Source organism: Erinaceus europaeus, chromosome 4 (genome assembly GCF_950295315.1).
Source record: "Erinaceus europaeus chromosome 4, mEriEur2.1, whole genome shotgun sequence".
NCBI classification, from domain to species: domain Eukaryota; kingdom Metazoa; phylum Chordata; class Mammalia; order Eulipotyphla; family Erinaceidae; genus Erinaceus; species Erinaceus europaeus.
Genome location: NC_080165.1, coordinates 27664884 through 27687174, shown reverse-complemented (window position 1 = coordinate 27687174; position 22291 = coordinate 27664884). Strand labels below are relative to the sequence as shown.

General features: G+C 45.0%; 1 protein-coding gene across 1 annotated transcript; it reads left to right on the top strand.

Moving 5' to 3' along the window:
• Positions 1-11032: 11032 nt before the first annotated feature.
• On the top strand, positions 11033-16255 carry RTL6 (retrotransposon Gag like 6). The gene is made up of 2 exons (XM_016187749.2): positions 11033-11171; positions 11305-16255. Exon 2 carries the CDS (start codon positions 11534-11536, stop codon positions 12257-12259), a length of 726 nt encoding a protein of 241 aa, XP_016043235.1. The 5' UTR covers positions 11033-11171; positions 11305-11533; the 3' UTR covers positions 12260-16255.
• The last annotated feature ends 6036 nt before the right edge of the window (positions 16256-22291 follow it).

Here is a 22291-nt window from a genome sequence, read left to right as displayed (position 1 = left end):
GGAAGCAATTACAGAAGCCAGACCTTCTACCTTCTGCAACCCTCAACGACCCTGGGTCCATGCTCCCAGAGGGCTAGAGAATGGGAAAGCTACCATGGGAGGGGGTGGGTTATGGGGATTGGGTGGTGGGAATTGTGTGGAGTTGTATCCCTCCTACCTTATGTTTTTGTTCACTAATCCTTTCTTAAATAAAAAATTTAAAAAAAATTCCCTGTCTTTGCATTCTCTCTGTGATTGACATCAGCTATTTGCGTCAAATGCCTAAGCATAAGCTGTGGCCTCTAGCAACAGCATCAGAAAAAAAGCAATCTGCCAGCACCTGATCTTGGACTTGTAGTCTTTGAATATGAGATGGAAATTTCTGTTCCTTAAGCAGCCCCATCTGTGGATACTCTGTTACAGCAGCCGGAGCAAAGGATTTTACTATTTCACTGGGGAAAATAGAAGTAATCAGAAGCGATTTGGCACGAGTCCCTGCCTGCTCACCTGCCCACCTGCCACATCTCTGCTTTCCTCCTGAGACTGAGGACAATGTTTCCTGCTTCTGCACAAGTTCACCTCTCCTGACCTTGTCCTTAGCTCCCTCTCCTGCTATGTCTCTTCCCTTGGGTCTTCTTCCAGGCTACTCTGCCACCTTTCTCTTGCTTCATCAATTTCCCCTGCTCCAGTGGAGCAGTCACATTGTTGCAGAACCATAATGTTCTCTCTCCCATCATGTTTTAGTGTCTTCCATCCTTCTGGCTGCCATCCATTTATTTCCTTCCTTCTCATAACAAAGCTCTTTTTGAGAGCTGTGCATGCATACTTATGGCCTACGATCCCATCTCCCTCCTCCTATTTTTTTTTAAATCTCTCCTCCTTCCCAGGTGTGCTTCTTTGCCCCCCCCCTTTTTTTGAAAACTTCCTGTCATAAGACTAAAAGCACACCCTGGGGCTGGGTGGTGGTGCACCTAGTGCCCAAGAACCTGGGTTCAAGACCCCAGTCCCCACCTGCAAAAGGGAAGCTTCACTAGTGGTAAAGCAAGTCTGCAAGTTGTCTCTCTATCTCTATTCCTTTCTATTCTCCATCTCAATTTTTCTCTGTTCTATTAAATCTTCTTCTTCTAGCATTTGCCCTTCTTCCGTAGCCAGTCAACAGCGTCAGGTTGAGCCTGATGTAAAGTTTCGAGACCTCCTTTGAATCTGGAGAGGTGGCAGTCGTTGACTATGTGGGTCATAGTCTGTCTGTAGCCGCAGGGGCAGTTCGGGTCGTCTCTGGCTCCCCAGCGATGGAACATAGTGGCGCACCGGCCATGGCCTATTCGATAGCGATTGAGGAGGGCCCAATCATAACGTGCTAGGTCAAAGCCGGGTTGACGCTTGCAGGGGTCTGTGATGAGGTGTTTGTTCTTTACCTCAGGTGACTGCCAACTCTGTTTCCAAGAGTCTGGAACAGAGAAGTTCAGTGTAGGTGTAGGGGACCAGATTGGGTGACGAGACGTCAAGCGTTGGACAGGGTGGGCGAAGATATCCGCGTAGATTGGCGGGTCCGGTCGAGCGTAGACGTGGGAAATGAACTTAGATGATGCCGCATCCTGACGATTATCTGGCGGGGCGATGTTGCTAAGAACTGGTAGCCATGGAACCGGGGTGGAACGGATGGTTCCAGAAATTATCCTCATGGAGGAATATAATTTGGAATCGACCAAGTGGACATGGGGGCTACGGAACCATACTGGGGCACAGTATTCTGCAGTGGAATAGCATAATGCCAGAGATGATGATCGTAGTGTGGAGCGCTCGCGCCCCATGAGGAGCTGGCCAGTCTTGCAATGATGTTATTCCTTGCGCCCACCTTTGCTGCAGTTTTTATGAGATGTTCGTGAAATGACAGGGTGTGATCGAGAGTAACGACAAGATAGACTGGCTGGGCTTCATGCCGGATTCTCGTATTGTCAAGCTGCACATTAAGCTCACGCGAGGCCGAGTATTAAATAAATACTAAATACTAAAAACTAAATACTAAAAACTAAATACTAAATACTAAAAAATGAATGCACCTTTGACAAGTACTCATAACATGTGCACAACTGACTTTAGAATCTGTAAAATCACTACCCAGGTCAAATGACCCTCCCGTGTCTGCAATCTACTTGAGAAGATGTCTATCTCCCACCCCAGTCTCCTGGTGTTTATAATAATAATAATCAGTGTCTTACATTGTTTAGCACATTGGCCACCTCTATGTTTCTGTAAGAAGCAGCATTTAACATTCCCCTCTTTGGGGCTTTATAAAAAAAGACGTTATGTTCTCTCTCCTTTCACTCATGAGCATGTTTGGAAGACTCACCCTCCAAAGAGTAGTTACTTGACTTTCATTTCTTTGAAGTCATGGTTCTCAAAGTGGGATTCCCTAGGCAGCAGCCTCAGCACTGCCTGGGACCTGTTCCATATGGACCCTGCCTAGACCTACTGAATGTGTTAAATGCCAGGCCTGGGGCCCATCCTTCTGGCTGGGACTTTCTTCTTCTCCTCCTCCTCTTCCTCCCCTTTTCCTCCTTCTCCTTCCTTTTTTTTACCAGAGCACTGCTCAGCTCTGGCTTATGGTGGGGGGTGGGGACTGAATCTGGGATGCTGGAGTCTCAGGTATGGGAGTCTCTTTGCATAACCATTATTCAAAGGCTGGGACTTTCTTTTTTTTGGGGGGGTATCCTTCTAGGTAACTCCCATGTAGGCTAAAATCTGAGTATTATGACTATCATTCCCCTTTCCTCTTCCCATCTACTGCAGGTAGCCATTTGTGTTATTTCTAGGGTTTTGCTCTTATAACCACGGTTGATTTTTTTTTTATATTGCCACCAGGGTTATTATTGGAGTTCAGTGTCTGCATGACAAGTCCACCACCCACAGCAGCCTTTCTTTTACCTTTTTTTCTTATTTATTTATTTAAATTCATCACTTTATTTACTGGATAGAGACAGCCATAAATCAAGAGGGAAGGAGGGAAATAGAGAGGAAAAGAGATGGAGAGACCTGAAGACCTGCTTCACCATTCTTGAAGCTCTCCCCCTGCAGAAGAGGACTGAGGCTCACACCCAGGTCCTTGGGCATTGTAATGTGTGTCCTCAACCAGGTACACCACCACCTGCCCCCCTTTTCTTTCTTATTTTATTTTCTAGGACAGCAAGAAATTGAGAGAGGAAGAAGAGATGGGGGAAAAGAGAGATACCTGTAGCTCTGCTTCACTACTTGTGAAGCTTCCCCTCTGCCTACAGCTGGGAACCACGGGCTTGAGCTTGGGTCCTTGCGCACTGTAACGCCACCAGGTGTGCCACCACCTGGCCCCCAACCATGGTTTCTGTCAAGATGATTGCACAGGCTTCTCAGGTGCTGCTGTATGAGGTTTCAAGTCAGGCTACTAATTCCACCTTTCCTAGCTTGTCCCAGTTTTCCCAGTGACTTGACATCAACATGGGCATAAGCAGGAAACAAAAGTTGCAGCATAGTCCTAGGTAAGTGAATAGAGCATAGTATCAGGCAACTCACAACAGTGTTCTGAGAAAAGAAAATGTACCACATTAAAACACCTGGAAGGCACAGATGTATTTGGGATTGGCTACAGTGAAAATGTACTCAGAGCAGTATCCAAATACTCTGACATTCTATCAAAGTAGAGCTGTCAACATTTACAAATATTTATATATATACACATTTAAAGAAACGGGGTTACACTGTGTGTGTATGTGTGTGTGTGTGTGTGTGTGTGTACATGCACGTGCGCGCACACACACACACGCCACACAATTGATAATGAAAAGAAATGCTAATTCCAGGCACTCAGTGTGCCTTTCTGGTTTTGGCTGCACACATTGGTCAAACTGTGGAAAGCTGGGGCCCTTTAAAGCCTAACTTTCTACAGCAACCCAGTGGCCTAACATGAAACTGAACTTTTTGTCAAAGAGACTTCTGAGTTTTGGCTGCATTCTGTTCAAAATCTGTTGGAAATCTTTAATCAAAGTGTTCTTTAAATGGGTGTCACAAACCTTGGGCTTTGAGGCTTTAGTAAATTGTAATTATTAGACACTGTCCTTGCCAGTAGCCAATGCTGGAATTCAGCCCTACAAAGGCAAAGGAGGAGATGAGGAGATTAAATGCTGAAAGCCCCCATGGTGTGTAAGGTCTGATTTTCAAGTTCCACAACTGCATTTGGAATCTTTCAACATGGGGGAAGTATCCTGTGATGAGATGTTTGTTTTAATTGAATAAACTTATAGTCTGCATGGGGATGGAAGGAAGCCAAGAAAGCCTATAATTTTTGCATGGAAACTTGAGAATAATAATAATAGTAATTATTATTATTTTGTGGACAAGTTTTAGTTCATAAACATATTTATTGAAGAAAAGTAGTCAGAATAGAGATTGAATCTCTCTAGCTATTTGGGCTATACATGTATAGATTTCAAATTACAAAAATAAAGAATAGCTTCCACTTAGGATTTTGTTCTCTTTCTCAGAACTGGCATCTTAGTATATGTAAGAAGTGGATGTTCTTAATTAAAACAGTTAACAAAGAAGTACTTGCGAATGTCAATAGATTTAAAATTACAACCATCAAATGCAACTTGAAGTAAGACTGCAAGAGATTTTATGACAAAGAATAGTGAGACTATGTTGTAGAAAACAAAAATGCTCTTCAGAAAAATATCAGTAAAGTAGACATGGCTATATGATGTATAGTATTATTATATATCAAATAAACTATAATAAAGTATGCTATATACTAGATCATGTCACTAGTATAATAAATTAATTTAGCTATAAATAATATTTCAGAAAATACATTTCTTTCAATTAACTTTAGAAACTGCCTCTGCTCAAAGAAGTTTCCAGGTTGAATGCACAAAACTGGGCATGGCTGTGGCCTTCCTCTTCTCCAAAGCTGATTCTTAGCAACTGAGATGCCACAATTCCTTTCTACCCTTTTGACCGTTCCCTAGGACAATTCTAATCAGTGACTGGGCAACCCCTGAGCCTCTTTCTCCTCTTCTGTTTACACTCCCTGTCTACTAATGACTTTTCAATGGCCCTCTCCCCAGAACTATAGAGTCACATCCAGGGAGAGCCTGACACCTAATTGCCAGGTACAGAAAAGGTCTCTCAGGCTCAGCTCTTTGTGGTGTCCTCCTCACCTAAGTTCATTTCATAAGCAGTTCCATGAAACAATGCAGTCAGTCCAGTATGCCTCTCACTGGGTTTCTCCCAGTGACAACACCTTGTACAGTCACATTCTGACATCACAGCTAGGAGACTGGCCTTGGTGCTGGTAAGGTAAAGATACCAAAGAACCTCCTGTTGTCATTTTCTAGTCACTCACTTGCCTTCCACCTCAGTGTTTCCTTCCTTATGTTTTCTGTTCTCTGGGATAAATGCTCTGAGTGCAATAGCTGGGTTGAAAAGAAGTTGCACACTTGGCGTTTTCAAAGAAATAACTGAGTTAATTTCTGAAATGACTGTGCCACTGACATTTCCATGTGGAACAGAGTGAGTTTCTCTGCACTATCACTGGCATTTAGTGCTGCCACTTGGTTTTCATGGGTGTGATGATATTATGGTCTTAATTTTCATTTCTCTAGTGGCTAGAAAACCTTAAGTGTTTACCTGCCATTTGTTCATAGTCTTGGGTAAAATATCTGCTCATGTATTTGGTCCATTTTTTCTTTTTTTTAATTCTTTTTTTAATTGTTTATTATCTTTATTTATTTGATAGAGACAGCCAGAAATTGAGAGGGAAGAGGGTGATAGAAAGGGAGAGAGATACCTGCAACACTTCACCACTCGTGAAGCTTCCCCCCTGCAGGTGGGGACCGGGGGCTTGAACCCAGGTCCTTGCACACTGTAACACATGCGCTTAACCAGGTGCACCACCACCCGGCCCCCTGGTCCATTTTCTAGTTGGATTTCTTATTATTATGTGGCTGAGAGTTCTTTATATATTCCAGGCACTGCTGCTTTGTAGATCTGGTTTGCATCTATTTTTATCTCTAATTTTTATTTTCATTCTTCACAGAAAAAATAGTTTTACATTGTGATTGGCTTCTCTGAAGAAGGTATAGAGATGGCCAACATACATATGAAAAGATGTTCATCATACCTTATTATTAGGGAAATACAAATTAAACCTACCACAGAATATCCTGCACCTGTGAAAGTGACTAGTATCCAAAAGATAAGAAAGGAGCATTTGGCAAGAATGGGAGAACTGTTGGTGGGAATGTTAATTCGTGGAGGTGGTATGGGAAACAGTATGGTCTGGAGAGTCCTCAAAAAAATTAAAAATAGAAGTTCCATATGATTCAGCTATTCCACTTCTGGGCCTATAATATAGGAGCATGAAAAACACAGATTCAAAGAGATATAAGGAGCCTATGTTTATTGCAGCAGTATTCACAATAGCCATAGTTAGAATTAACTTCAGTGCCCATCAGGAGACAGATAAAGAAGGTTTAGAAGGTTGTGCATCAAGTAAAGTACACCCATTACCATGAGCAACAGCCCAGGTTCAAGTCCACAGTCTCTATCTACAGCAGGGAAGCTTCATGAGAGGTGGAGCAGTGGAGCATGTCTGTCCCCACCCCCATCACAGAAGGAGGTGGTGGGTGGCTTCTGGGAGCGGTATTGTCATGCAGTCCCAAACCCCAGTGACAACCTGAATGGCAAAAACAAACAAGCAAATATATATATATATATATATATATATATATATATATTAAATAAACAATGCAATACAACTCTTCTATAATAAGGGTGAAAGTCTGTCATTTGCAACAAAATGGAATATATATTCCAAAACTATACATACTGGAACTCAAACTTTGGTCCAATTTTCTCAAAGGATATCCCAAATTTGAGTCCCTCCTGGACTTAAGTTCTCAGTTTGATTCTTTAATGACCTCATCTACAGCCCAGGCTGTTCTGTTTTTCAGTTATCACTTAATGGCACAACAATGGGATGCAGAGACATTATCTTAATCTTGCCTGGAGCAATGAATGAAACTGACACATGGTAGCAGCACAGGCCCCTCATGCCCATTCTTTGAGGTTCTGGACAAAGCTAGAACCCTGTGCAAGAAACAATGGGAACTTGACATTATTGCTTTCATCACATTAGCCTCTTCCATTCCAAAATTCAGTATCATTCTTTTTCAGCTAGAAGCCTGTCAAATGAGAGTATGCCCCATTTCAGCACAAAATGGAAAAAGGTATATGTGGGGGGGAGGGCAGCCTAAAGGCCCTTAAGAATTTAATTCGCATGCTGGGGAGATAGCATAATGGTTATGTCAAAGACTCTCATGCCTGAGGCTCTGAGGTCCTGTGTTCAAGCCCCAGCACTACTATAAGCCAAAGCTGAGCAGTGCTCTGGTATCTATCTATCTATCTCTCATTAAAATAAGACAAATACAATATTTTAATCATTTTAATTATTATCTTTATTTATTAGATAGAGACAGCCAGAAATCAAGAGGGAGGGGGTGATAGAGAGGGAGAGAGAGAGAGACACCTGCAGCCCTGCTTCACCACTCATAAAGCTTTCCCCCTGCAGATGGAGACCGGGGGCTCAAACCCGAGTCCTTGCGCATTGTAATACATGCGGTTAACCAGGTGCACCACCACCCGGCCCCTGACAAATACAATATTTTAAAAATAATTCAATTTGTAAATTTCCAGCAAATCAATTTAAAGAATGTGGTACAATTGCTAGAGTATTGGACTCTCAAACATAAGTCCTGAGTTCAATCCCTGGCATTGTCTGTGCCAGAGTGATGCTCTGGTTCTCCGTCTCCTCTCTCTCAATCATTAATAAACACACCTTTTGAAAATTAAATAAAAGAATGGCAAAATAGCTTATTAGGATACTGCAATGTTTTGCCATGTATATGACCCCAGGTTTGAGCCCAGCCCGCACCACACTGAAGGAATCTTCAGTGCTGTGGTCTCTTTCACATTCTGTCTTCTCTATTCAAAACAAACAAACAAAAAACTATATGGTTTTTCTCTACCCTTACATTCTAACTAGATTTAACTTTATCAGTAGTTGCATCTTACAGTATTTGATGTGTGGGGTAAATACAGAGAGAAAAGTATTTCAAATTGTCTTAATCTTTTTCTATTAGGTTTTATTTCTTTATCTTTTACTGTGAGCTAGAATGGACTCTGAAATTGTCTAATATATGACCACAATCAGAATATTAACCTGCATTGATTAAGAACCAAGACTGATTTCTTCTGAGACCAGGCAAGCTGAAAATGAAGGTGTGATAAAGACTTCAGAAAGATAACACTTTGTCCCTCATTTCTACAGACCCCTCCACTGACTGTGACAAGATTTCACTTTACATTGTCACCAGTAATGCATGGAGGGCTTCCATTTTGCACCTTCACCACTACTTGTTGTGATTGACATTTGCATCTTCCTAAATTCTAGTGATGCTCATTCTTTTTTCTTGTACTTTAGGGTAATCTGCACACCTTCCTCGGATAAATGGTTGTTTAAACATTTTACCCACTTAAAAATTGGATTGTCTTTGCAAAATCAAAGGTCTAGAGATTTACTTCTGGATTTTCCTCCAATAATTTTATAGTTTTAATTAATTCTTACATTTAATCTATTTTTCCCCCTTCATCCTGCTTCTGTGGATATCTGGTTGTTTCAGGGGGAAAAAAACTATTCTTTTCTCATTAAATTATCTTAACCTTCTTTTGAAGATAATTCAACTTCAAATATTAGGGTCTATTTTTGAATTTTCACTCCCCCTCCCATGGATGAACTTTGACCTTTTGGTCAATTTTACATTACTTTCTTAATTTGTCTCTGACCTTTACTGTATTCTTCTTGTTTTGTGTTTAATTTGCACTTTTTGTTTTTCAATGTCTTAAGGTGAATGCTTTGATTATTCATCTATTCAAAGGTGGCTTTTTATAGCTATAAATTTCCCCATAAGTACTGCTTTTGCTACTTCCCATATATTTTGCTACATTGTGGTTCATCTTCTGTAGTCTCGAGATACTTTCCAATTTCCTTTGTTATTTATTTTTGACCCACTAATTATTTCAGAGTTGTAAAGAGAGTATTATGTACTTTCCACATATTTAGAGAGCACCAACTTTCCTTTCATTATTCATTTCTAATTTCAAATCACTATGGTCAAAGAACATACACTGCATTATTTCAATCTTTGCAAATTTACTAAAACTTGTTCTATGAACCAACAAACAGCCTATGACATACAAGATGAAGATGTTTCTTCATCACTAGGCAGGTAGTTTTAGCCTCTTGAAGACTAAGTAACACAGCTCAGGGGTCTTCTCTCTCCACATTTAACCCCTCACCCTCACCCAGTAACTATTCAGAAACATCTCATTGACGTTAACAGGGAAAAGCATCCAGTGTTGAACTAAATAATCTATATTCTTTGACCCAGTAATTTCCATTCTTGGCATTTATCCCTAGAGAATCTGGCAGAGAAAGAATCTGGGATTTACAGATAAGTGTTGTTTAGTCTTCCACATGTAAAATAGGATCAAGCTCTATTTAAAAGGGCATGGCTAAGTAAGAAGTGGTTCATAATTTCAGTGAAACAGCAGGCAATCATTGTAAAGTATGCTGTTGAACAACCTTTAATGGGAAAATTCTTACAATTCAGCATACCATTAAGATAGAAAAACAGTTTACATGATGTCAAAGTTAATAATTTGTAACAGAGCATATTAATTGAAAAATGACTAAACAAAAACTGCGGAAATATAACTGTTTACTCCCTGTTTTCAGGAGACTGGGAAGTTAGCACAGAGAAGATAGCATAAGCATAAAGGTTATCATGTCTGATATATCAAAAGTCCCAGGTTCAAGCTCCAGCATCACCAGAAGCAGGAGTTTAGCAGTGCTCTAGTTAGAAAAAAAAAAAAAAAAAGGAGGGGAGTCGGGTGGTAGCGCAGTGGGTAAAGCGCAGGTGGCGCAAAGCACAATAAACGGCAGTTCAAGGATCCTGGTTCAAGCAAGCGGCTCCCCACCTGCAGTGGAGTCGTTTCACAAGCGGTGAAGCAGGTCTGTAGGTGTCTATCTTTCTCTTCCCCTCTCTGTCTTCCCCTCCTCTCTCCTTTTCTCTCTGTCCTATGCAACGACGATAACACCAATAATAACTACAACAATAAAACAAGGACAACAAAAGGAAATAAATAAATATTTTTTAAAAATTGGGAAAAGTTTTGCATAAGATTTCTCCGATATTAAAACGTGTTACAATTGAGAACTACAGTGGTTATCACTGAGGAGAGAGATTCCACTTTGCTGGTGAGTGCAAAGTGGAATCATATCCCTATAATCTTTTAATCTTGTAAACCATTCAGGCACTTGTGATTTTTTGTTACATTAAATACATCTATATATACATACATATATTGAATTTGTGTTCAGGTTACACTCTAACAATATGAAAAACAAGCTTTAAAAATTAATTATGGGCTTGGGAAACAGCATTAGGACTATACAAAAAGACCCCATGCCTGAGACACCAAAGATCCCAGGTTCAATCCCCAGGACCACCATAAGTAAGCGTGAGATGTGCAGTGCTCTAGAGAAAGCAAAACAAAACAACTGTAACAAACGCAAAGGAAACTTTGCTCTGCAGTGGTGATGGGGGCCTAAGAATCAGAGAGAACTGGAACGATGGTAATCATGGTCATCACTGATTGGCTGCTGGGGAACATGGCTAGGCAACTGTCCCTGACAGGCGGAGTCGCGTGCAGGGGGCGTGGCCACGAGCCACGTCCGGGGCGTGGCCTAGGCCGCAGCTTGGCGCTAGGAGAGCGGGCGATCGCCATGGCAACGAGCTCGGCCTGCTCTTTGCCCGCCCGCCGCCGCCACCGCCGCCGCCACCACCTCCGCCGCTGCGCCGGCCCCACCCGCACCCAGGCCGCGCCACGACCCGCCCTCCGCCGCGACCCGGGCAGCGGCCCGCCGCCGCTCCCGTCCGAGGCCTCCCGCGCCCGCTTCCCGTTGCCGCAGCAGCAGCAGCCGTGGCCCCGTTCTGACTAAAAAGCAGTTCCGGGCGGGCGGGCCGTCGCGGCGACTCATCGACCGGCCCCGCGCCCCCGAGCGGGCCACCTTGGCGGCGTAGGAAGCCGCGGAGACCCAGGTACGCGCCCCCCGCCGCCGCAGGTGCAGTGGCCCTTTGTTCTCGCGCAGGTGGGCGGGGGCGCAGCGGGCCTCTGCCAGGCCCTCCCCGCGCGCCCAGACCTGCAGCGCAACTTCTTTCTTTCTCCCTTCAGGTTCAGGGCTCGGATCGAGTCCAGCCTGCTGCGCCCGCCTCGGCCTGGTGAGTTTGCATCGAGGAGCCGCCCGGGCTGAGAAGCTCTGCCCCGGCCACGCTCATCATCCCTCCCGGCACTGCGGCCACAGTGACAACCCTGGACTGCACCCACCGCCCTCCCCCAGCCCCGGTCTCTCCCCGAGGGTGCCCGGCGTGTGCATCGCAGGTGCCCTCCGCCGCGGGTCAGCATGGTGCAGCCGCAGACGTCCAAGGCGGAGAGTCCGGCCTCGGCCTCGGCCGCGGCCGGCGCTGCCCAGATGGATGATGTCGTCGACACCCTGACCTCCCTGCGCCTCACCAACTCGGCGCTGCGGCGGGAGGCGTCCACCCTGCGCGCCGAGAAGGCCAACCTCACCAACATGCTGGAGAGCGTGATGGCCGAGCTGACCCTGCTGCGCACGCGGGCGCGCATCCCGGGGGCGCTGCAGATCACCCCGCCCATCTCCGCTATCACCTCGGGCGGGGCCCGGCCCATGACCACGCCCCCCACCTCGCTGCCAGAGCCGTTCTCGGGAGACCCCGGCCAGCTGGCTGGCTTCCTGATGCAGATGGACAGGTTCATGATTTTCCAGGCCTCGCGCTTCCCGGGAGAGGCCGAGCGGGTGGCCTTCCTCGTGTCCCGACTGACGGGGGAGGCGGAGAAGTGGGCCATCCCCCACATGCAGCCGGACAGCCCCCTGAGGAACAACTATCAGGGGTTCCTGGCAGAGCTGCGGAGAACCTACAAGTCCCCGCTTCGGCATGCCCGGCGTGCCCAGATTCGGAAGACTTCTGCCTCGAACAGGGCGGTGCGGGAACGGCAGATGCTGTGCCGCCAGCTGGCCGCCGCAGGGACAGGGCCCTGCCCGGTGCACCCAGCCTCCAATGGCACTCATCCAGCACCCGCACTGCCCACGCGAGCTCGCAACCTTTAAGAGCCATCCACCTCGCTGGTCGCATCTGCAGCCATCCAGGTAGCACCCACTCCTTGCTGCGTAGAAGTGTCCACACATCAACGTCACCCTTGGAAGACACCCCTTTTTGCCTCTCAGACCTGTGCCACCGGACCTCTATCCTCTCTCCAAGGCGTCCCGCCACCCATCTTGCTTCCCCGTGTCCTGTGTTAGCTTTGTTACCCCCCCCCTTCCCCCCAGTTCAGTGCATGCTTCCCTTCTCGCGTTTGCAACCCCAGCTCTTCCAGAGTCCGCGAGTCTGCTCCTGGGGTGCACTGACTCCACAACGCTGCCCTGGGCCACGTGGGCTGACTGCTTGGCCTGACAAGGTTCATGGCCTCTGACCAAGCTCCCCACCTGCTTGTCTGAAGAACTCACTGGTGACACAAAGAAGACAGGCAGGTGGCTAGAGAGGGGAGTCTGACACCGGCCCCAAGGTCCATGTCTGGTAGCTGAGTCTAGCACCTCTGGGGCCAGCTTCCCTTTGCACGAACACTCAGTCCAGCATGCTCCATCACGCCACTGGGTAAGGCCAGTGCTGCAGCTTCAAGGGAGAAGCCCCGAAGGTGCTGCCCCAATGCCAGGATTGAGCCACCAGCTTTTCTGACAATACCAAGAATTGGGGGGATCTGGAACTTGCCTGCTGAAGCCAATCATTGTGGCTTTGGAGCACCAGGCAGTTCCATCAGGCTGCCATGAGCAGCACACATGTTCAGACCCAAGGGCCACAGGCTTGGACACTTGTGTCACTTTGCTGCCCTTGATCTCCTACGGGAGTCACCACCAGCCTCGAGTGTGCTGCTACTGCCTCCTTGTGCCCCCTGTCACTCGGTAGAGGATCTAGCCTAACTTGAGACCCATTCTCCATTCAGATTACATGACATTTACCCCCACACCCCTTCAGCCATGTGCTCCACCTTTAGGTCTCCAAAGTGTATGGCCTGTTCTTCCTATGCCTAGGCTGCCCTGCAGGTGCCCAGCCTTTGCCCAGGGAAACTGGATTCTTCACTAGAGGGCCAGCTCCTCTGGGAGGCATCACTAAGCACTCACTGATGGCGGGCCATCAGCCTTTGCAACCTGGCCAGACCTTACTGGTCTGGGTTCCCCGGGGGAGGGGTGGAGTGAAAACAGTGGCAGCTCTGCTCTGGTGTGCAGCAGTGCAGAAGTGGAGTGTGTGTCCTGGTTCTGAGGAACCAATCTATACATCCTAGTGGTGGACAGCTTTTGCTTCCCCATGAGGAACTACCAGAACTCACATTCTAACTAAGACTCAGATGAGCCCTGTGGGCCACTGTGGTTCCTTCACATTTGAATGCCAAACTTAACGCAGGTACACCACCCCTGGGGATCTTATCAGGGCCATCTGCCACTCTGAATGGCCCTGACTCACTTGCAGGACGTGGACAGTCTCTGCACTCTCTCATCCCCACCAAGGTCTCAGTCTTGGGGCACCCTGAGGTTAGATCTAGGACCCATCCTCTCTTCCTAAGAGTTTCGATGATGCTGGGGAGAGTGTCTGTGTTCCCAAAGCCACCACTGTCTTGCTACATCAAGGGAGCTCTGTTTCGGGGGTTCACAGACCACTGCCACACACTCATTGTAAACTCTGTTAGCCCAATTGCCCTGCCAAGCAACAGCCTGCCCACAGGCTTCTAATTCTCCTGGATCCAGCCCAGACTGGCCAGGGGACCATGGTGCTCTTTAAGCATGCATGAGGGGCGGGCCCCCAGGGGACCACCATCTAGGAGGTGGACCTCTGTGGGGGTGTACAGGTTATTTTTTATACTCAGTTTTCCTCTGTCTCCAGCAGCTGTATTGTAACACCTGCCAGGATGCCCACACAGGAACAGGTACAGTGTCACCTGAAAGAAAAGACCTGCAGGGGTGACAGATACTGAGGCTACCCATGTAGTCTGGCCCAGCCAGGATTAGGGACTCAGCTTGGGTGTGCAGCAGGAATTCTATGTGGCACTGATCCCTGGGTCCACTCGTGGGATTGTGAAAGTGCTCCCATGTCTCTTATGCCATGTGTGTCCCAGGATTTAGTATGGCCCGGGCTGCCATGCCTGGTGTATGGGCCAAGGGGCTAATTCAGGCTGCTCTGCTTCATTCAGCTGGCTGCTTTTGTCCTGGAGCTGGGACTGTTGGTGCCACCCATCTGCAGTCCAGCGACTTCAGAAATGAGCTGATCAAGATAGGTGGGAAGGTTGCCCCTTTTCTCAGAAGAAAGCCCACATCAGGACCACATGAGTGGAAGACACCCTAGTTGCCAGTCAAAGAGCATGGGACCCCAGCTCTGCACAGCCCAGAGTGAGACCGTGAGGCTGGGGAAGGGAGTGGGGCAAGGGAACTGCTCTACATATTTGGAGGTTGTGAGTTTCCCCAGCTTCCCTGAGAAAAGGTGTTGAGTTGTAAGAGGGGCAGGCAGTGAGCAGCATCTAACATTGCATGTAAGGTTCATTTTTTGTTTTCCATGGTGTTGACATTATCTGCACTATTGTAAGTGCTTTCTGGTCGACACAATACCCCATCTGGTTCGGGAGCATTGTTGCATATTCAGGGTGTGATTTGAGGTGAGCTTCAGCATAAAGGGTGACTTTCCGTCCTCTTGTATAGTGTGACTGTGGGGTTAACTTAATGTTCAAAAGCACTGCCTTGACTTTTAAGGTGCACCGTGTGGCTCCCAACTAAGTATATGGTGAGTAGGTAATGAGGACAAGGACAGGAGGATTATAATGTGTGGAGGCATGTTTCCCATTTTGCTGTCCTTAGTGGGAATGGAAGCTCCCCCTGGGTGATGCAGTCTTGCTCTCTGGCCTACAGGGGAGCAACCACCTGGGGGAACAAGGGCATAGACATGGGTGAACTTGGGGAGCAAGTCCTCAGCCAGCTCTATGAAGGGACAAGCCCTGGACCACTTCCGGTGGTGAGAAGGGCAGAGATGATCGGGCAGGTCCCTCTACTCTCACCTGGGCTGGAAGACAAGCCCACCTCAAGGGATGCATTAGGTCAGGGGTCTTTGAGGTAAGATCCAGGGGGCTTAAGGGAGCTCAGAGCAGAGAGTTAGGCCCCCCCACCGACAGAATGGATTAAGTTGACATCCTGCACTGTGCCTCAGGGTCCTGACTAGTTGTAGTGGGCCCAGCAAAAATGGGGAAAGAAAAGCAGATGGGAGGGCACCCTGGTTCCTCACTTCAATGTCACTGGAACCTTTCAGTAACCAAGTACCTATATGCTAGGCCTTTCTGTTATCAAAGCACTCACACACTGGAGATTTTACAAAATTAAAGAGAAAAAAGGTTTAATGTGTTTGTGTCTCTTCCCAGACTCCCTCTTCCCACCCCTACCATGGTTTCTTTGCTTTTTGTTCTGACATAGTTGCAATACTACCTGCTGTAACGACACAGTATTGTGTGACTTTTCACTTAATGTCAGGGAAGTCCCCCTTGCATTACTAACTTTGTGTTGAGATGACTAGACTCCACCATCAGGTAGATGAATCATAGTGTCAATGGATCATCAATGCTGTTACAAATTTATCCCCATTGTATATGATGTGCGTAAAGCCCCTTCATGGTACCATGTCTTGACATTTCTTTAGGGTAGGTCCCCAGAGGTGGGATTATCGGGTTACAGAATATGAAAACTTTCAAGATTCCTGTTACATAGTGACAAAGTGGTTTTCAAGATCTGTTTATTTCTGTTGACATCACCATCAGGGATAAATGTGCCCAACTTATCTGTCACCTTGCCAACACTGAATCTTCTCATCTGGCTAATGAGTTGCCGATTCAATAACAATGACAAAAAAAAAATCGTGTCTCACTTTGCATTCCTTTGATTTCTAGCACAGTTGAACATCTCTTCATCTGTGCAGTTGTAAATCTCCTTTGTGGATTGTTAGTGTCCTTTGCTCTTACCTACTGGGGTCTGATAACTTTGTTATGAGCTCGTTATATATTAAAAATATTAACCTGTTGTGTGTCATATTTGCTGCACATGTTTCCAGCTGCATAGGGTATCCTGCCAGGCACCATGAGGACACCTGTGCGTTGTCCTTTTTGTCCATCATTGTGTCATTGCACTGGTAACAGTGTCAGGCACTCAGCACTCGTTTACCAGCTCGCTGGAGTGGGTACCTGGAATGGGCAAGTATTACTCACTGCTTGAGGATCAAGAGTACTACTCTCAACTTCAAGGAGCCTATGTAGATTCTATGTCTCAGTAGTTACCATACTGCCAATTAAAATAAAAAGGTCCTAGTGAAAATATACTGCTTTGTATGAGCATAATGAAAGTGATATTTTCCCAAACAAAATAATGAAAAGTGGCCTGATTTTACATTCTTGCACATTTGTCTTCCTTAAGATAAGACAACTGGAGGCCTAGGATTTCTTCTTTGTTTTTATTTATTATTTTTATTACTAATTTAATAATGATCAACAAGTTTGTGGGTTAAGAGGGGTACAATTCTACCCAATTCTCACTACCAGAGTTCTACATCACCTCTCCTCCATTGGAAGGCTCCCTATTCTTTATCCCTCTGGGAGTAGGGACGAAAGATGTTTATGGGATGCAGAAGGAAGGAGGTCTGGCTTCTGTAATTGCTTCTCTGCTGGATATGGGCATTGGCAGGTTCATCCATACTCCCAGCCTATTCCTATCTTTCCCTAGTAGGGTAGGGCTTTGGGAAGGTGGGGTTCCAGAACTCACTGGTTAAGTCGTATGTCCAGGGAAGTCAGGTTGGCATCATGATAGCATCTGCAACTTGGTGCCTGAAAAGCATTAAGATATAAATCAGAACAAATTGTTTAATAATAAGGAACCTAAAGGTAAGAATATAGCAGATGAGATTTGGGGTCTTCATGTTGGAAAAAGCTAGGAAGTCTATTTTAGGTATATTCCAAGGGACCCATGACTTTAGTAATTTTTGCCTGAGCCCGATAGCTAACATGCAGGTGGGCTGAAAGTATTGTCTAGAAAGTGGTGTCAAAGTTGGAAATAGGACTAGAAAGCTGGATCAGGGAATGGAGTAGCTCCCAAATATAAGAAAAGTAGATAAATACCTCTAACTGTAAACCCCATTGATCTGACCTAGGACACATGTCTATCCATACTTAACACCAGAGCCTGTGTAGCCTCTGCATCCTTGTAGGTCTGAGCTTGCATTCCATAGTCATAGCTAGGAATATTCTAGCCTGCATTCATTTCAGGACCAGTCTTTCTCAAGCAGCAGAGTACATTGACTCAGCCTCCCTTTGGAGAGTGGGGCACTTTCTACCATTGTTGTCCTACATTGAGGGCAAGGTCCTGTAGAGGCCCACAAGAGCATTTATGGTGTTCTTGATGGAGATGACCAGTGATGGTGGAGAGAGGAATCTGTTAGAGGTCTAGGCCTGTCTCATCTGTGTGGGAATCCCAGGATTTCCTGACTAGGGCTCTGAAGGGTGGGGTGGCCTGGTAGTAACCAAAAGGGACGTCATTAAAATATGCCAGTCTCTTGTCCTTATCCAGCTATTGTAGTCCTTACTTTATCTGACAGGGTGAGGCTTAGAGTGATTGTGGGAAGTAAAATAGGAAGTAGGTGAGGAAGGTAGCTGGGTTTAAATAGATTCTATTTGATTAAGTACTTTATGGTGTCATTTTTTGGGTTTTTTTTTTTAGGAGTATGTTTTTTTTCATTTTTTTGCTTATAAAAAGAAAACATTGACTAAACCATAGAATAAAAGGGGGTACAACTCCATACTATTCCCACCACCAGAACTCTGTATCCCATCCCCTTCCATGACAGCTTTCCTGTTCTTTAACCCTCAGGGAGTATGGAACCAAGGTCCTTGTGGGATGCAGAAGGTTGAAGGTCTGGCTTCTGTAATTGCTTCCCCGCTGAACATGGGCATTGACAGGTCGATCCATACTCCCAGCGTATCTCTTTCCCTAGTGGGGAAGGACTCTGGGGAAGCGAAGCTCCAGGAAACATTGGTGGGGTTGTCTGTCCAGGGTCTTTCTATTTGCTTGCTGCACTTATTGAGTCATGCACTGTAGACTATTGCACATTTTTACTTTAAGGTACATATTTCCCCCTGACTTTTGCATACATGTGCATGTGTCCCCTGTCTCATGTTCCTTGTTCTATATCTATAGTCTACAATTCCTCCAGGAGGTATGCCACCCAAAATGGCACTTAGAAGTTCTATGGGCCAGGAAGTATTTGAGCTGGAGGGTTGACACCCTAGGTCTGATGTCTCTGGACACAGTCTGAAGTGAAACATGCCAAGATGATACTGATTGCACTGATTTGATTGAGATAATCAAATGTAGTATCAAATGCCATGGATCAAGAGAAGCGTGAAAGAAAATGAGCAAAGCCCCAGAGTTTCCATACAAGACTTTACCATGATTTATGTAATTTAATGCTATTTATTTAGGGAAATATTGGTAGAACTCTTCCCCATCTAAATATCCAGGGCATCTTTGATGATACAGATCCAACTGGAAGGAAGACTAAAACAAAAATAAGCCAATGGGACTACATCAAATTGAAGAGCTTCTAAACAAAAAAGAAAACTATCACCCAAACAAAGAGACTCCTCATAGAATGGGAGAAGATCTTTACATGCCATATAACATTTGGGCTAATAACCAAAATATATAATGAGATCACTCAACATAGCAACAAAAAAACAAATGACCCAATTCAAAAGTGGAAAGAGGATATGAACAGAAGGGGGCTGGGTGGTGGCACATCTGGTTGAGTGCACATCTTATAATGCACAAGTGTTGGTATGATTCTAATTCTGCTTCTAAGACCTTCTGTTTTGATCATCATGTTAGGTTCACTTGCATTGCTTAACACTGTGGTCTATTTACATAATCACTGCTTTACCTGAGACCTGTCCTGCCTACAGGGCATTAGTTTAATCCCCACTGGTTAGATGCAAGCTTGATACTTCTGAGCACGAGCGCTTTTTCCTTCTCCCCACCCCCTATCCTATGTACTTCCTCTTCTGACCTGACACTTCCGCCTCAGGTGATATAAAGGACAGGATTTTTTAATGAATGGAGATTAGATTGATTGCACTGCATTCCCGCTCATCAATAAAGATTGAACTGCATTCCCAGCTCAGCCATGAGTCTCTGGTCATCTGTCTCCCACCCGCGAAGCTAGCCCAGCACACAAGGACCTGGGTTTGAGTCCCCAGTCCCCACCTGTGGGGGAAAGCTTTGCAAATGTTGAAGCAGTGTTGCAGATCTCCCTTTCTCTGTCTCTCTCCCTATCTATCTCCCCCTTCCCTCTCGAGTTCTGGCTATCTCTAGTCAATAAATCAATCAAGATAAAAAAAATTAAAAAGGATATGAACAGCATATTCACCAAAGAGATACAAAAGATCAACAGACATGAAAAATTGCTCCAAGTCACTGGTTTTCAGAGAAATGCAAATTAAGACAACAATGAGATACCTCTTCACCCCTGTAAGAATGTCATACATCAGAAATGACAGCAATAACAAATAATTGAGAGGTTGTGAGGAGAAAGGAACCCTCCTACACTGGTGGTGGGAATGTTAGTTGGTCCAACCCCTGTGGAGAACAGTCTGGAGTATCCTCATAATGCTATAAATGAACTTATGATCCAGTAATTCCTCCTCTAGGAATATAGCCTAAAGAGTTATACACAACCATCTAAAAAGATATGTGTACACCTATGTTCATAGCAGCACATTTCATAACAGCCAAAAACTTGGAAACATCCCAGGTGTCCAACAACAAATGAGTGGCTGAAAAAGTTGTGATATATATACAATGGAACACTACTTAGCTATTAAGGATAATTAATCCACTTTCTTCAAACCATCTTGGATGGAGCTAGAAGGAATTATGTTAAGTGAGATAAACCAGAAAGAGAAAGATGAGTATGGGATGATCCCACTCATTAACAAAAGTTGAGAAAGAAGAACAGAAAGGGAAATGAAAAGCAGGATTTGACTGAGTTTGGAGTATTGCACCAAAATAAAAAACCCAGGTGGGTGGGTAGATTTTCAGCTGTTGTATGGTGGTGAGGGTAGGGACACAGACTCTGGATGGCAGGAATGGTGTTAATATATATAATCCTATTAACTTATAGTCTTATAAGTCACTATTTAAATAATATGAGAGGAGAAAATAGATTGAATATCCCAAGCTTTTTTATGCATAAGCTTCAGTTCTGAGTATATATTCCTTCAATCTAAGAACTTAAGATTTCAAATTAATAAACTGATTAAATTTCAACACTGGACTCAAATTATTAATACATTTTTAATAATAAGTTTTTTATTTTTTAAAAATATTAAATCACCTATAATCTTAGATCAAGGAGATCGGAAGCAACCAGTCTAGACTTGCTTCTAATCTACACTTAGTCTTCTACAAGCTCACACATCCTGTAGCCTCTAGGAAATGCCATCACACATGCATAAGATCAAGTTGAAAAGAAACAGAAAAGCAGCATCATGAAAATACTCCTCACTTCCTAGATCCCAGGAGTGCCTGGCCCACTTTGCAAACATCTGGTCTAATAGGAGGCATGAATTGGGCAGTCCTATAAACATCTCACCCAGTCTTTTGTGCTTCCTTTCATTGCTTTAAACCCAAGTTTCTTCCCCTCACTCTAGAATCAAGTTACTTTTGCAATTAATTTGATCTCTAAAGTAGCTGTAATGGACTTACCCTCAATATTGAAATACTGATCCAGGGTATAGTGGTTATGCAGAAGATTTTTATGTGTGAGCCTCCAAGTTCCCATGTTCAATCCTAAGCACCACCATAAGCCAGATCCGAGCTGTGGTTTAAAATAAATAAATAAGAGGAAATATAAACGGTGATTCCGAGGTCATCTATGTAAATCTTTCATTGATATGTGGTTTCCTTGACATATAAAAGTATTACCTATTATAGGGCCTTTTTTTTTCACATTGTCTATTCTATCGATTGACTTATTTTTCCATACTGTCTCCCTTTTTCAAATGATTTCAGATTTATGATTTGTGTTCATATCCAGTAGGGTTCAATGCTCTTCCAGTTTTCTTAGCTGTTCTTACTAGATGAACTTTAAAAAATCATTATTGCACCAAAGTAAAAGACTCTGGGGTGGGGGGGTTGGGGGGGGAGAGTACAGGTCCTTGAAAAGGATGACAGAGAACCTAATGGGGGTTGTATTTTTATGTGAAAACTAAGAAATGTTATGCATGTACAAATTATTGTATTCACTGTCCAATGTAAAACATTAATCCCTCAATAAAGGGAAAAATTAATAATGAGTTTCTCCCCAAGTCCTGGTGACAGGTGCAGGACTTGGAAAGGCACTGCTGCTCTGGCCAATTATGTGGCCTGCAAGATGGTGTGACTCCTTCATCCTGGAGCTCATGTCATACAGGTTTATACCAAGCAAATTGGAGCCTTCAGTAAATCACACACAGCCCTCCTGTCTTATCTGCCCTCCCCCTTTGCAAAACAGGACCAACAGGGCCACACTATATGCATGGCTTCTTCATCTGTTTCTGCTTTTTCTTTATTTCCTTCTCAGGGAGAGGGAGCAGGAGTTGTATGTGTGTGTGTGTGGGTGGGGGGGAGGTAGGAGTTAGGTTGAGCCTCCAAGAATCATCCCTTTGTTTGCCAAATTCAATTTTAGTATTTTAGTTTTATCTTTAAAAGGGTCCCTGTGGGTTCAAAGCAGCAGAACACCCAGAATTATCATCCATCTTGGGCCACCCCAGGACCATAGCAGACAGACAGTCCTGAGCTTCTGGGCTCACTTCATTAGGACAGTGTGGCTGATCCTTCTCTTCCTGTCCTAAATTATTCACTCACCATGTGCCCTCAGGCCCTCCTACTGAGCTCCCCATGCTGGACTGGGTAGCCTGTTGGGGTTGGGGATCTGGCCGAAGCACCTCTCTGTCCCCCACAACCACCTTTACATCCCCTCCTTACAACGCAGCCCATTTGGTGTTCCCATGGAACATCTGACTTTGCCATTCC

Bases quoted from the DNA above. Each gene is read 5' to 3' on its own strand.
- RTL6 (XM_016187749.2), top strand. From the start codon at position 11,534: ATGGTGCAGCCGCAGACGTCCAAGGCGGAGAGTCCGGCCTCGGCCTCG.